This window comes from Trichechus manatus, unplaced genomic scaffold (genome assembly GCF_000243295.1).
Source record: "Trichechus manatus latirostris isolate Lorelei unplaced genomic scaffold, TriManLat1.0 scaffold00147, whole genome shotgun sequence".
Taxonomy (NCBI): Eukaryota; Metazoa; Chordata; class Mammalia; order Sirenia; family Trichechidae; genus Trichechus; species Trichechus manatus.
This window is the reverse complement of record NW_004444083.1, coordinates 714,379-730,187: the sequence shown is the minus strand read 5'-3', so window position 1 is coordinate 730,187 and position 15,809 is coordinate 714,379. Positions and strand designations below refer to the sequence as shown.

The window sequence follows — 15,809 nt, the reverse complement described above, 5'->3', positions numbered from 1 at the left end:
GTTGCCTCAATTCTGCTCCTATGACTTTCTATTGAGTTGTCTAATTATGCAATTTTATTGTTAATCTTCTGGATTTCTGATTGCTGTCTCTCTGGATTTTTGCAGCCTGTTAAATCTGTCATTATGCTCTTCTCTAATCTTTTTAATTTTCTCTATTGTGTATTCTGCGTTTTGCTTAATTTCCTTTCTAATTTCTCGAAGAGTTCTGTATATTAATCTTTTGTATTCTGCCCCCAGTAATTCCAAGAAATTTTCCTCCTCTGGAAAATTTCTTGATTCTTTATTTTGGGAGCTTGATGAAGCCATCATGGATTGCCTCTTTATGTGATTTGATATTGACTGTTGTCTCTGAGCCATCAATATGTTATTATATTTATTTTTTTTATGTTTCATTACTGTGTCCTAGCTTCTTGTTTTGTTTTGATATGCCTAAATAAGCTGATCATATGAGCTAGTTTGATTATTGACACCTTAGAAGCTCTAATATCCTGTCACCAGGTGGTTAGATCTGTTAGTAGGTATGTGAGCTCCGGAGTCTGCCCACTCCTTCTGTATGGATTCAGCTCAGATGCCCAGGTAGATAGCCACCAAGTGTGTGGTGTAGGCTCTCACCTACAGTCCTGGGCAGGCATGGGTGATTGGTGTAGGCACGGTCCTCTGGCTGCAGCAGCGTGACACACTCTGAGCAAGGTGAGGGGCTGACAGCCACCCCCAAGTGTCAGGAGGAAGGTGTGTCCCTATTCCCTAGAGTGCATAGGTGGGTGGGTTTTGCAGCCGGACTATGAGCACCCAGTGCTGTTGGCTGTAAGGACTGGGGGGCACCTCTTATTCTTGGGCACGTATTGCAGGTGGCTAGGTGGCACGAGCGGAGCCACCAGTCCTTAGGCCCCTGATGTGGGTAGGTGAAGACCCTGCTTAATGGGCAGAGCAGTGTCAAATATCTCAAACCTACCACTTCACAGCTGAAACAGTTCAAATTAGACTTCAGGTATATACCCTGTTGTACTGCAGTAATGAGGGCCTATGCTGTTGAGATGGGCCCACACAAGTCTATCAGGGGGAAAGGCACTCAAAGTCCGTGGATCCCATATGCCTGTGCCTAGGCAAAGGAGCTGTGCCTACCCTGGGTTCCTAGCTTAGGGGAGCCGGAACTTTATCTTTTCCCCTGTTTGTTAATTTGTTCACTCTCCAAGGCTGGCAGAATGGCTCAGGGTGTGTGATGGATCCTACTTCTGGGGGACTCCACAATTGCTGAAGCTGGTCTGGGACCCAGTGCAGAGCAGAGAGCAGGGAGGTAAACGGAAGAGAGGTTTTTTTCCATAAGAGGGGTGTTTTTGATCCGCACGGTAGGCCGTACGCAAGTACTTATCTTTCGCCAATCGTGGGCTGCTTCTCAGTGGTTCTGGGTGGCCAGATAGACTCTCTGGCGCTGGGTCTCTCCTGGTGCGGAAAACACACCTCCTGAGCACGGCTGCTTGCCTGCTCACTGCTCACCCATGAGCTGATCAGGCCTGAAGGGCTCAGGCTCTTGCCAGGTCAGGTCTGGCAACTCCTCGCTGCTTCCGAACCGTCTCTCACTTCCCCTGCCACTCAGTCCAGTTCCTCAACTTTGCCTTAGATGTTCAGGGCTCCCAGATTGTCATATATAATTGATGCACTTGTTTTTTTGGATCTTTGTTGTAAGACGGTTCACCGGAAGTATCTGACTACTCCTCCATCTTGGCCCCGCTTCCTGGCTTTGATTTCTTGACTCCTGCTTCCATGGGTGTTGATTGTGGACCCAAGTAAAATGATATCCTTGACAACTTCAGTCTTTTGCCCATTTATCATGATGTTGATCATTGGTCCAGTTGTGAGGGTTTTTGTTTTCTTTATGTTGAATTGTAATCCATATTGATGGCTGTGGTCTTTGATCTTCATCGGTAAGTGCTTTAAGTCCTCTTCACTTTCAGCAAACAAGGTTGTGTCACCTGCATATTGCTGGTTGTTAATAAATCTTCCTCCAATCCTGATGCCCTGTTCTTCATATAGTCCAGCTTCTCGGATTATTTGCTCAGCATACAGATTAAGTAAATAGGGTGAAAGGATACAACCGTGACACATATCTTTCTTGACTTTAAACCATGCAGTATCCACTTGTTCTGTTCGAACAACTGCCTCTCAGTCTATGTACAGGTGCCGCATGAGCACAACTAAGTGTTCTAGATTTCCCATTCTTTGCAATGTTATCCATAATTTGTTAAGATCCACACAGTCAAATGCCTTTGCATAGTCAATAAAACACATGTAAACATGTTTTTGGTATTCTCCACTTTCAGCCAGGATCCATCTAACATCAGCAATGATATCCCTTGTTCCACATACTCTTCTGAATCTGGCTTGAATTTATGGCAGTTTCCTGTCAATGCAGTGCTGCAATCACTTTTGAATAATCTTCAGTAAAATTTTCCTTGGTGTGATATTCATATCGTTCAATAATTTCCTCATTCTGTTGCATCACCTTTCTTTGGAATGAGTACAAATATGGATCTCTTCCAGTCAGTTGGCCAGGTAGCTGTCTTCCAAATTTCATGGCATAGGCAAGTGAGCACTTCCCGTGCTGCATTTGTTAGTTGAAACATCTCAGTTGGTGTTTCATCAGTTCCTGGAGCCCTGTTTTTCACCAATAGCTTCAGCACAGCTTGGACCTCTTCCTTCAGTACCATCAGTTCTTGATCATATGCTACCTCTGAAATTGCTGAATGTCAACTGATACTTTTTGGGACAGTGAGTCTACATTCCTTCCATCTTCTTTTAATGCTTCCTGAGTCATTTAATTTTTCCCCATAGGATCCTTCAATATTGCAACTTAAGGCTTGAAATTTTTTTTCCGTTCTTTCAGCTTGAGAAATGCCTAGCATATTCTTCCCTTTTGGTTTTCTGTTTCTGGGTCTTTGCACATTTCATTATAATACTTTGTCTTCTGGAGCCGCCCTTTGAAATCTTCTGTTGAGCTCTGTGACTTCATCATTTCTTCCTTTTGCTTTAGCCACTTGATGTTCAAGAGCAAGTTTCAGAGTTTCTTCTGACATCCATTTTGGTTTTTTCTTTCTTTCCTGTCTTTTAATGACCTCTTGCTTTCTTTATGTATGATATCCTTGATGTCATTCCACAACTTGTCTGGTCTTCGGTCATTAGTGTTCAACGCATCAAAACTATTCTTGAGATGGTCTCTAAATTCAGGTGGGATATGCTCAAGTTCATGCTTTGGCTCTCTTCAGGTTATCATCCCTGGCATAGTAGACTATATGATTATCTGATTCAAAATGGCCAATACTAGTCCATTTCAGCTCACTAATGCCTAGGGTATCAATGTTTATGCATTCCATTTCATTTTTCATGACTTCCAATTTCCCTAGATTCATACTTCATACATTCCATGTTCCAATTATTAATGGATGTTTGCAGCTGTTTCTTCTCATTTTGAGTCATGCCACAACAGCAAATGAAGATCTTGAAAGCTTGACTCCATGTACAGTGGGTTCAAACTGTCAGCCTTTTGGTTAGCAGCCAACTGCTTAACCATTCATATACTATCCATTTATAGAAATGGGATATTTTTGAAGAAACAAAATAAAGTTATTGTAAAAGATGAAATTTGATCCCTACCTCAGACCATATATACAAAAATCAAATTCAGATTGAATAAAGACGTAAATGTAAAAAAAATTTCATAATGCTTAGTGGAAAATGTTAAGTTAATATCTTTTAGATACTGGCACAAGGAAAAATGTTTTAAAATAAGGCACAAAAAAGATTAACTAGAAAAGTAAAGTTGGAGAAATATCACGATATTAAAATTAAGAATGCCCATTCATTAAAAGACAACTTTCAAAGAAAAGACAAATTACAAACTTGGAGAAAATACTTGCAATTGACACTACTGACAAATAATAAGTATGAAAATAAATAACTCCTACAAAACAAGAAGAGCATACACACACACACAGTGAAAAATGGGCAAAACAAACATTTTGCAGAAAGGAAACACGTATGGCTAATAAACATAGAGGAATTCCGCACCATTAGCCATTAGCAAAATGCAAACAGCGACCACAATGAGGAGATATCTTTTCAGACCCATTCATTTGGCAAAAAATAAAAACTCTGATACTACCAAATGTTGAACAGGACGTGGATCCACAAGATTTCTTATACATTGCAGGTCGGAGTGCCAATTAGCATGACCACTTTCAAAAAGCGGTTGGCATGACCTCCTTATTTGATTAGTCACAAATTCTATGTTTCAGAAATTCTACCTGGGTATATACCTAAAAAAAAAAAAAGCCTCTTGCACATGTACAATAGGAGATATATACAAGAATGTGCATACCAACCCTGTGCACAATGGCAAAAAACCTGGAAATAACCCAAATGCCAATCTACAGGAGAAGACATGAATAAACTACGGTATGTTCATGTAACATTATATAGCAGTCAAAAAGAATGAACTCCAATAATATGAACATGTCTAAGGGATATAATATATTAAATGAAAAAAGTACCAGAGAATTACATACATGAATCTATAACATGATTCACATCTGATACCATTTTTATAAATTTGAAAACAATTAAAATATAAATAAATACTTCTATAAAAACATATAAATGTTGAAACCATTTAAAAAGGAAAGTAAAGGGCTGATCAACTCGGCGTTCAGGGTGATTGTTACCGCAGGATGGGAAGAGGAGGTGAAGGGATGGGTTGATGAAAGGTCTACATGGTTAGTTATCAGATCTAAACTTCTGGTTTGGGTGGTGGTTTTACCAGTGCTTATCACATTTTTGAAGGAACTAATATATAAAAATAGGCTATGCATGGACAAGATGAGAGAGTGTCAAGAACCAAGGATTATGATTGTTCCAATTCTGTGCCTATGAGGTCCTCTAAAGAAAAAATGGAGAAATCTTTATTGAGAACAAACCTAAAACAAAGATCAGACTGAAATCGTATCAGCCCAAAGAGAGAAAATAATCTCACTAGGCCTGACGACTCAACGGCAGTGGTTTTGGTTTTGGTTTAGGTCTGATGCAGACTATTTGAGGAGGGAACTGTGTTTAGTCCAGTATTACTCAGAAAAGAGAAACTGACGCTATCTTAAAGATCCATCAATAAAGGAAGGGTTTGAAAAATCAGGCAACATTCATACACTCTCATTAATTCATCTAATGAACACACTGACTGAGGGCCCACAATTTGGCAGACACTGTGGGACACAACAATGTCTGAAAACCAGCACAGGTCCTCCTCTCGTGGAGCTCAGCCCTGGTGGGAGAGACAGGCATTATTTGAAGAACCACATGTATAAACACGTATACTGGAAGCAGATGGGAAACCCTGGTGGTGTAGTGTTAACAGCTACGGCTGCTAACCAAAAGGTCAGCAGTTCGACTCCACCAGGCAGTCCTTGGAAACCCTATGGGGCAGTTGTACTCTGTCCTATAGGGTTGCTGTGAGTCAGAATCGACTTGACGGCACTGCGTTTGGTTTTCAGGTTTTGGAAGCAGATGAAGGCTGTTAAGAAAATGAACACAAGTCTGAAAAAAAAAATCTCATGTAATATCCAAAAGTCACACAGATTAATCAAGCAATATTAAAGATTTGGTCCATGTATGCAGAACAGAATTTCAAATTCTCATGGACTCCAGACTTCCTGGAGCCCTGGAGGTTGGACGAACCCTTGAAACTATTGCCCTGAGATAATCTTTAAACCTTAAACCAAAAATACCCCCTCAAGTCATCTTAAAACCAAACAATAGTTTAGCTTAAGTAGTAAAAAAGGCCTGCGTTGAGCATTATGCTCTTTCAAGAACTATCTATATGGGATCAAATTGACAGCAGTGAATTTAGCTAGAAACCTTAGGTAGCAATGAGTTTATGTTAATAAGGGAGGAACAACTCAGAAAAAGAGGATGAGAATGGTTGCACAACTCGAAGAATGTAATCAATGTCACTAAATGGTACAGGTAGAAACTGTTGAATTCGTGTGTGTTTTGCTGTGTGTATTTTCAACAACAACAAAATAAATGAAATTTAGAAAAGAAAACGAAAGAAAGATTTGGCCCATGTGAAGGACAGCATACCAAGAATCTGAGTTAATGAACTTTCACAAAGAAAAGGAAAGTAATTCAAACTGGAGGATGAGGGCTTTACAGAACTTGCGTAGTTTATCCTAGATTTCTCTTAGATTACTTAACATAATCACCCAGCACAGCACCAACCCACACTCAATCCATATTTGCGGAATTGTTTTTGAAACATCCAAGTCTCTATCTGACCGAGAATATTATTCTCTCAGAACAAAACTGGTGGAATGCGAAATTGGAAACATTCTAATGTCAGAAGACAAGTCAGAAGAAATGATGTTTATCCTCATGTGAATTTCCTTCTTCTATTCCCTGATTATAAAATGGGTGTGTGTTTGTTTGGCTATTTATTTATATAAAACCACAGTTGCCATCAAGTCAATTCTGACTCATGGTGACCCCATATGTGTCAGAGTAGAACTGTGTTCCATAAGGTTTTCAATCGCTGATTTTTCAGATGTAGATTGCCAGGCCTTTATTCTGAGGCACCTCTGGGTAGACTCAAACCTCCAACGTTTCGTTTAGCAGCCGAGTGTTCAACCGTTTGTGCCACCCAGGGACGCCGTATAAAGTACAGACCGACAGTAGCAAATGAGATCTTGAAGTCATCTTCTGCAGCAGCTTCTTTGGACAAAGTATTGTTTAACCACCTTTAATTAATAAGTGCATATTCTACAGAAAGACCTATGAGAATTATTAACTATCTAAATCGTACCAGCAGGGCAAATGCAGGTGAAATTGCTTCCCTCTTGCTTTTCATCCGCATCCATACAGCTCGCGTTGTTCTCACAGGGTTTCTTTTGGCAAGCATCAAATTCTTCGCAGAAAGTCCCCACATACTGGTCCTCGCAGCTACAGGAAAAAGTTGCCTAGAACACAAACACACAAACTATGTTACCTGAGTCCTTGAAACTGTTTGCTTTGGCTGTGAAAACGCAAAGTTCAAAAGCTCCACTTCATTTTTATAATTATACCAACATCAACAATTTTAATTACTTATATCATGAGCGGGCTAAACCCATAGTTTTAAGAGAAGTCTTCTGTGTCTCTTTGTGGTTCCATTTCAAATATTTATTTTAGTAGTTCTTCACTCATATTTATCCCAACCATTTTCAATCTTCCTAAAATGGAAATGGAAAGAACAACTTATTTTAAGCAAAAAAGGGAGTTTGGCTGACCTGACATGGAAGTGGCAATTTTGTTAGAGCAGATAGCTTGCGCTACCACCAGTAAATTAGACATCAAACTCAGCCAACTAAAACCCATCAGCATAGACAGCACTCGCAACCACAACATGATCCAAGTCCTGCTCAAACCATCCTTCCAATGTACTAGGAGAATTACTGAATTTCCCTGGTTAGAGACCTCGATGTACATCATGTAGCCTACCTGAATCCAAGGGAAAAATCAAAAACGTAACCTTTTTGTTTGGGTTGTTATATTATCATTGTTTTAGTTAAAGACAATAATTCAGGCCTGAAAGACTAACCTTGATTTGAAACTTTATTCCTTCCATATTCTCGCAATAGGCTGACTTCCGGTCTGGTTTTCGGGTTTTTTTTTTTTTTTTTTCCTTTTGAGAGTATGCTGTGTGTGCGTTTGCACAGGTTTCACAGTAGGAAGCTAGGAGAAGCCTCACCAAGGTCTGTGAGAAAGGTATCTTTTTAAATAAGAAACCCCTTTTTCTAGAACTGTCATCTGAGGAGAGACTTGTCCTTACTCATATACAGTACAGAGTACACCTTTGATATTTGCAGAAGATGTGTGTGGAGCTCTTTGTGAGCCCATAGATTCGTGATTGCCTTTGAGATGTAAATGCTGTGCACGCCCAGTGCATATCATTCCAATGTGGGCCTCAGCATCGTGATAAATTACTACATGTCATTGTTTCTGGCAGCTGTCCTCTAAATTGACTGGGTTTGTATCCAGACATTCCATATTGCAGATAAATTTCCTTGGTTATTTGCATATAATTCATCTGGTGAGTTCCATGGAAAATACGTTCCTTGTGAAAATAAATTATTAAAATCCCCAAATCAAACCTCTTCGATTTAGCCTTGATTAGAATTAAAGTTAAAACAGAAGCAATGCATTTTGTTTTACTTTGTTTGCGGCAGGGACTGGGAAAGAAACTTTAAGAAGCTATTGATTTGAATGCTTTGGACAAGGCAAAATACTGAATTGATTCTTAACCTTTGTGAGGTGGGTGACGAAGAAAATTAAAAAATGTTTACATACCTATGACCATAAAATTTAAGGCAAAGCTTTACATACTCTGTATCATGTCATCCACAGTTACATTTCTTCCTAAATGTATTTTCTAAGAAGAGCAAAGAGCTTTCCTATAATACTAAAAAGTTTAATTTTATAGAAGAATCCTGATCAAATGGGGGGGAAATGCAGAACAGAATTTCAAATTCTCATGGAATCTAGACTTTCTGGAGCCATGGAGGCTGGATGAGCTCCTGAAACTACTGCCCTGAGATAATCTTTAAACCTTTAACCAAAAGTATTCCCTGAAGTCTTCCTTAAACCAAACAATTACCCACTGCCATCAAGTCAATTCTGACTCATAGTGACCCCACAGGGCTTCCAAGATTGTAAATCTCTACAGAAGCAGAATGCCACATCTTTCTCCTGTGGGGCCTCTGGTGGTTTCAAACCACTGACCTTTCATTAACAGTCGATCACTTTAACCACTGCACCACCAGGACTCTTTAAACCAAACAATAGCATAATTAAAAAAGAGTATCTGCCTTGAGCATTGTGCTCTTTCAAAGAACTATCTATATGGGATCAAGTTGTCAACAACAACTCAAAAGGTTAGAGAAGACACTTAGGGATCAGTGAGTTCATGTTAATGCTGGAGGAATAATTCAGAAAGGGAGGGTGAGAATTGTTGCACAACTCAAACAATGTAATCAATGTCACTGAACTGTACATGTAGAAATGGTTGAATTGGTGTATGTTTTGCTGTGTACATTGTCAACAACAACAAAAAAATAAATTCTTAAAAAAAGAACCCTATGGAGTATAGTTCTATTCTGACACACATGGGGTTGCCATGAATTGGAGCTGACTCGACAGCACTAGTTTGGTGGTTTTTTTTTTTTGGGGTTTATTAAGTATGTGTTACTTTTCTTATTGAAAGATGAAAATAACCATTAAAAAAAAATAAGTTCTAGAAGCTGAGAAAAATTTTTAATAGTTTCAATACTGCATGAATGTTTATGAAAGAAATATGTTTATTAGCATATTTGTTGTAGAAAACTACATTCGATCACTGAAAGTTGTTATCTATTATATCCAATCTTGAGAAATTTAACTCACTGACTAGGATATCACTAACCCAAGTATGATTAATTCAACCAGCATAACAGACAAAATAGACTTATTTAATTTGCTAAATTGTAGAAAGGCACTTCTATGTAAAAAGACATTTTCAGGTAAAATAAAAAGTGGCTGTCAGAGATTAATTTTAAAACCCCATGCAGAATCTCAATTTTCCTCAACAGCTTGATGTCAGATATTCCATTTATATGTGAATGAAAATTTTCTCACTGGTAGGAAGATTACTTTGAAAAGTTCAAAAAAAATCAGCCATGCATTCACTCATTTATTCATCCATCCAACTAATGTTTATTGAGTACCTACTATGTGCCAGGGCACTGTTTTAGGAGCTGGGGACACAAAATAGAACAAGACAGATCAGGCCCTTGTTCTCATGGAGCTATTATTCTAGTCAGGGTGACCAATGCAAAACAAAATGAATAAGTGAGTGATGTAGTGGATTAGATAAGTGCTATGGGGGGAAATAAAGTAAGGAAGAGGAATCGAAGCACTGGGGTGTTACGGAGGGTACCATTTTGAACAAGGTATACTGAGAAAGTGACAATTGTGTAAAGACTTGATGGAGGTGAGGGAGTGAGCCATACATGTATCTGAGGGAACAGTGTTCCAGGTAAAGGGAACAGCCAGTGCAAAGACCCTGAAGTAGAGTTGCCTAGCAGGTTCAAGAAACAGCCAGAAGCCAGTGTGGCTGGAGTAGAGCAAACGACAGGGAGACTAGTGGGACATGAGAAAAGAAAGGTATTAGAGGGTAGGGCCAGGTTCATATAGGGCAGAGTTTTTCATTTTACCCTCCAGAGACATTTGACAATGTCTGGAGACAATTTTTGGTTGTCACACTTGGGGGCAGGGTGCACAGGACAGCTCCCCACCGCAAAGAATTATCCAGTCCCAAATATCATATCAATAATGTCAAGGTTGAGAAACCCTGATGCTAAACCATATAAGCACCATAAAGACTACAAAACTTTGGAAAGATGGTACCTATGCCAAAAAAGACCCAAAATGGTCTAGTATATAGTAACGTTGCCGTACGTGACACGGCTTTGTTCCGTTACTATATTTTACTTTATTTTGTTGTGATCACACTCTAACCATGACTATAAGTAATCCCACCGTCTCACAGCTACCTCAAAGCAGAAGCTGGATAGCCATCTATTCAGGCACGTTTTGGTTAAGTTCCTCAGTTTTTACACTACTATGTCAGCTTTACTGCCATCTTGGGTGATCTGCCAAGTATAAGAGGTATCTTTATTCAGCATTATCGGATAACTGGCTCTTATCAGACCATTTAACCTGAACTGGCTATTGTCCAGCTTTCATTCTTTAATTCCACTCATTCAATGAGCACATATTGAAACATGCAATACTGTGGGTACTAAAAACGGCAGTTCTACTCTGTCCTGTAGGGTCGCTATGAGTCAGAACCAACTTGACGGCACCTAACAACAACAACAACAAGGATGTTGTGGAGAGCAGATGGACGCAGTTGCTGTTCTCATGGAGCTTACATTCTAGTGGAAGAGATGGACACACTGGACATAAGAAATGTCCTAGAGTGATAACAAACAAATACATAAATATGACTACTAGCTGAAAGGTTGACAGTTCAAACCCACCCAGAGGTACCTCAGAGGATAAGCCTGGTGATCTGCTTCTGAAAGGTCACAGCCTTGAAAACTCTATAGAGCAGCTCTACTCTGCATACATGGGGTCGCCACGAGTTAGGATCAACTCAACGGCAACTAACAGCAACCTCTTGTCACATGGTGGTTATGTGCTACAAAGAAACGTAAATTGAGATGAGAGGACAGATAGTGATGGTGGAGTACAAGCTGACTTTTATCTCGAAGTCTAGTTGGAAGGACCAATGTTTTTGAAGAACTGCTGTACATAAACATAATCCAACCCTTCCTCCATATAGCCTTTTCCTTTATTGCTAAATCAAGCCCAACCATCAGAAGACTTAGTTCTGGACTATGTTCTCTTGTTCCATGGCAGAACTGCTTTTACTGACCTGCTATTGGACCTTATGCTCTCAACTAACATTGAAAGGTCCTATAAGAAACGTTACTATTAAACCTACTATTGCATTTACCATGAAGATGTTGTTGAGGACATCATTTAAGTGTCTCATTTATGAAGCCGTACCCAAGAAAATTCATTCATATTTAAGTGCCAGTAAATGTTTTGCTGGTCTTGAAAACTGATGTTTTGTCCCATGAGAATGCAAATCATGTGACTACCCATATTTTCCTTTTTTGATTTGGCTGCTATAAGCTCAGAGTCAATTTGCAGTTCAGGGCACCATGACCTGTATAACTATGTTCTCCATCTAATTTGAATATTGCCTTCTAATCTATATGTTCCCTGTTCTAACTTCGATCTGCATCCAAAAGTTCACAGCCATGAAAACTCCCTGGAGCACAGTTCTACTCTGACACATGTAGGGTCACTATGAGTCGGAATCTACTCAATGGCAATTAACAACTTAATTTTTGATACTTTTATATTTTAATACTTCATGAAATATTGGATCAAATGTATAAATAAGTTAAGTCTAAACTCCCCAGCATAACACACAAGGCTCTTGACAATCCGGCCCCAATCTACCTTTTCCGTCTTGTTCTCAGTAATTTTCACCTCTCAGCAAAGCCTAGTTGTCGGTGAGCAAGTCATCCCAGAGAGAGAAGTTTTCTGAGGAGCTATACCTCCCTCTTTAATAATCAGAACTTATAAACTTTACTGCACCTTTTTCCTTAAAGCATACAGAAAATACATTTATCTCTTTCGGTTGCCCAGTAACATCGGGTTGAACAGAAAAATTCCAGCTTACTAGACATTGAACTGCATTGTTCATAAAGGTTGTTTACATTTAATTATCTCACTAAGCCTCACCACTATCAGGTGGGCATCATCATATGCATTTTATGGACAGAGAACAGACCCAACGGAGAGGTCAACTAAATTGCATAAGGTGCCCCACCTGGCAAGTGGAAGGCCATGGTGAAACCCCTGTCACATGACGCCAAATCCAGAGCCCTTCCCACCTACGGCTGCATACTGTACTACAATGACTGTGATGGCCTCTGGTACAACACATGCAGATAAGAACAGGCTTTGTTCTTATTCTAAAATAACCCCTAACCAACCATCCTTCAGTATGGATTACACCTCAACATAAAGAAAAAAATCCTCACAAATGGACCAACAGGCAACATCATGATAAACAGAGAAAAGACTGAAGTCCTCAAGGATTCCCTTTTACTTGGATCCACAATTAACACCCATGGAAGCAGCAGTCAAGAAATCAAAAGACAGATTGCTCTGGGCAAATCTGCTGCAAAAGACCTCTGTACAGTGCTACAAAGCAAAGATGTCACTTTGAGGACCAAGCGCGCCTGACCCAAGCCATGGTGTTTTCAATTGCCTCATATGCGTGTGAAAGCCAGACAATGAATAAGGAAGACTGAAGAAGAATTGATGCCTTTGAATTGTGGTGTTGGTGAAGAATACTGAATACACCATGGACTGCCAAAAGAATGAACAAACCTGTCTTGGAAGAAGTACAGCCAGAATGCTCCTTAGAAGCGAGGATGGTGAGACTTCGTCTAACATACTTTGGACATGTTATCAGGGGAGACCAGTCCCTGGAGAAGGACATCATGCCTGGTGAAGTAGAGGGTCAGCGAAAAAGAGGAAGACCCTCAACAAGATGGACTGACACAGTGGCTCCAACAATGGGCTCAAGCATAGCTACAATAAGGGGGATGGTGCAGAACCAGGCAGTGTTTTGTTCTGCTGTACATAGGGTTGGAACCAATTCGACAGCACCTAACAATAACAATAACAGCCACTGTGGTATTGTAGCTTTTGCTCTGGATTTCTCTAGTTTTTCCTCCCTCCTCCCTTGCTGTGAGGCTACCTCCCTTTGCTCTGTCCTTTCAGTTCACTAATTCTAATATCCTATAGTTGTGAGAATACCAAATTTATTTAAATAAGGTATCAAAATAAAGTAAAAAAATATCCTTCCTGAGGGCTGAAAGAATCTCTTGTACACAAAGTGTCTAATCATTCCTGAACAGACTTGGAGAATTTGATTGGAGGATCCTTTACCCCACTGGGGGACCTTGACATTTGGGGCTTTAGTTACCCATCCATGTTAGATGCTTGAGTGTTCAATGAATTAAATGGACTCTTTAAAAGGCTGCTTAAACGCAGACTTGCTGGAGAGTTCTACGCAGGTAAAGGGACCTCTTCTACGTCCTTATCTATCTCTGATGATCGTCTTGTACTTTGTCAAAATGGCGTCATAGCTATTTAAATGTTCTTCAACCACACATTCATAATAAAGGTGGTACTACGAACAAGGACTAGGGGGGCAATCCTAAGGCAAAAGGTGACTAACAGACCCCCTAAACCTCTGAAAATGGAAAGGAGACAATTCAAGCCACTCTTTGCTAAAGGACTGTCCAGGCCAACGTTGATTTCTTCCTTCACGGGCCAGCCTGACTCCAAACAACATCTGGATTATTCATAGTTAAATGTCCAAACATCTGCAAGGTCAAAACTCAGGCTGATGAGTTGATAATTGCTGAAACTTGGTGACGCAGAGGCATCGTGGTTTGCCAAATTGCTTTCTCTACTTTTATATATGTTTGAAATATTCCATAATAAACATTTTGTCATGTTGTTTTTTTTTTCGAGTTTGGCTGAGTCTTAGGAAAGATAAAACTGTGAGACGCTAGAATCACATTTCAGTGTCTTGTGTCTGGCTCCTCCCTGTGGAATCTGATGTTGCATGTACTGCCGGGATGCTATGGAGAACACTGTGTACACATCGTGGAACCCCTGTATATGAAGCCGCACCCTAGAAATTTATTTCATATCTCGGTGCCAGGAAAAACTCTGCTTGCTCTAAGGGGCTGACATGTTTTCTCCTGGTGAACAGCATGATCACATAACTGAGCATGTTTCCCTCTGAATGACCCAGTCTGCTTGAAGAGACAGCTCAGCCGTTCCTATGCCAAGGGAAGGCTTGGCTGCCTCTCAGCTTCCCCAGGGTGCCGGGTCATAAGTAGGGCACACCCAGCCCAGGCTCAGCTGAGCACGAGGAACTCCTGCTTCCAGAGGCTATGGGTAAAATTTCAGAAGGCCTTTCAAACTAGTTCTCCAGACACCAATGGGGTCAAGAACTAGAGTCCGTCCTCTAATGTTGGAAAGTTCTAGAATCTTTTTACTCCTTCTTAATGGAGGAGCCCCAGGTCCAACTGTCTGTGAAGATGGTTCCAGTAGGGCTTTCTTCAGTCCCTTTTGCTGAGAGCTTATATTGCTTTAAGCAGACATCTCAGAAGGAAACCAATGAGTCCCGACTAGCTGCTGTAACAACACAGGATAAGTCAGGTTGTGGCATGAAGGGCCTCACTGCCCCAGTGCACTGACCCTGAATCTGTTGAGACGGAGGCCACAGAAACCTTTTCCTGACAATCCTCAGCCAAAGATCTATTAACCCAGTTCCCAGGCCCTAGGAAGCAGACTGGTGGTCACTTGGGCTTGAAATCACATTGTTGACAACCACCACAACCTAGATAAACAGCAGAGCAGTACCCGTAGCACACGCTTTCATTTGCTTAAGTGCGGGTGAGCTATAACCAGCAGCACGACCAGAGGGGCGCGGACAGCACCAGGTGACACTGTCAGAGCCGGTGACACCAAAATGACTATAAAAATATCCCTGTAGTTAGTTATAACAACAAAAACATTTTTTGTAAGCCCACCTTACATGTATCAATATACCTACAAGGCTAAAACTCTATGCTAATTTACTTTTTGAATCTTCTAACGCACTCGGGCTAGAGCTGTCATTATTACCCAATTACAATGATGCTTCAAATCACGTGGTTTCAGCTGTACACGCTACAAGCACACGCTGTTGTTTTCATTGCTGCTGGTGTTTTTATAGTTGTTGATTTTGTCAAAGCTTCTAGTGTTTTAGCTACCATATTGTGGTAATTAGTATTTGTGAACCTATATAAACAACTTTTTCTGAGAATGAAGTAGTTATTCAGGGAAAAGAAGGTGTGATATACGGGAATTACAATTTACGAGTAACATTAGGACAAAAAAAATTACTAAGGATTCTGTACGGTCTGGTACAGTAGGAGGTCCATGGGGGGGTGACACCATGAGTTACTGCACTGGGTGATACCAACCCTAGTGATGTCACTGGCTATAACTAAAGGGTCAAAAGATTATTCTAGCATGGTCTTTTAGACAGGTAGAATTCAACCTCTAGATTTAGCATCTAGAGTCCTTGTGGTGAAATGGTGAAG

The 15,809-nt window shown here is 40.3% G+C and overlaps 1 protein-coding gene across 1 annotated transcript in view; it reads right to left on the bottom strand.

Moving 5' to 3' along the window:
- The window catches only part of DNER (delta/notch like EGF repeat containing), a 202,234-nt gene that overhangs the window by 126,430 nt on the left and 59,995 nt on the right, over positions 1-15,809 (bottom strand). The window contains 1 exon segment of the mRNA XM_023740087.1: positions 6,845-6,998. Coding sequence (XP_023595855.1) covers positions 6,845-6,998 — 154 coding nt within the window.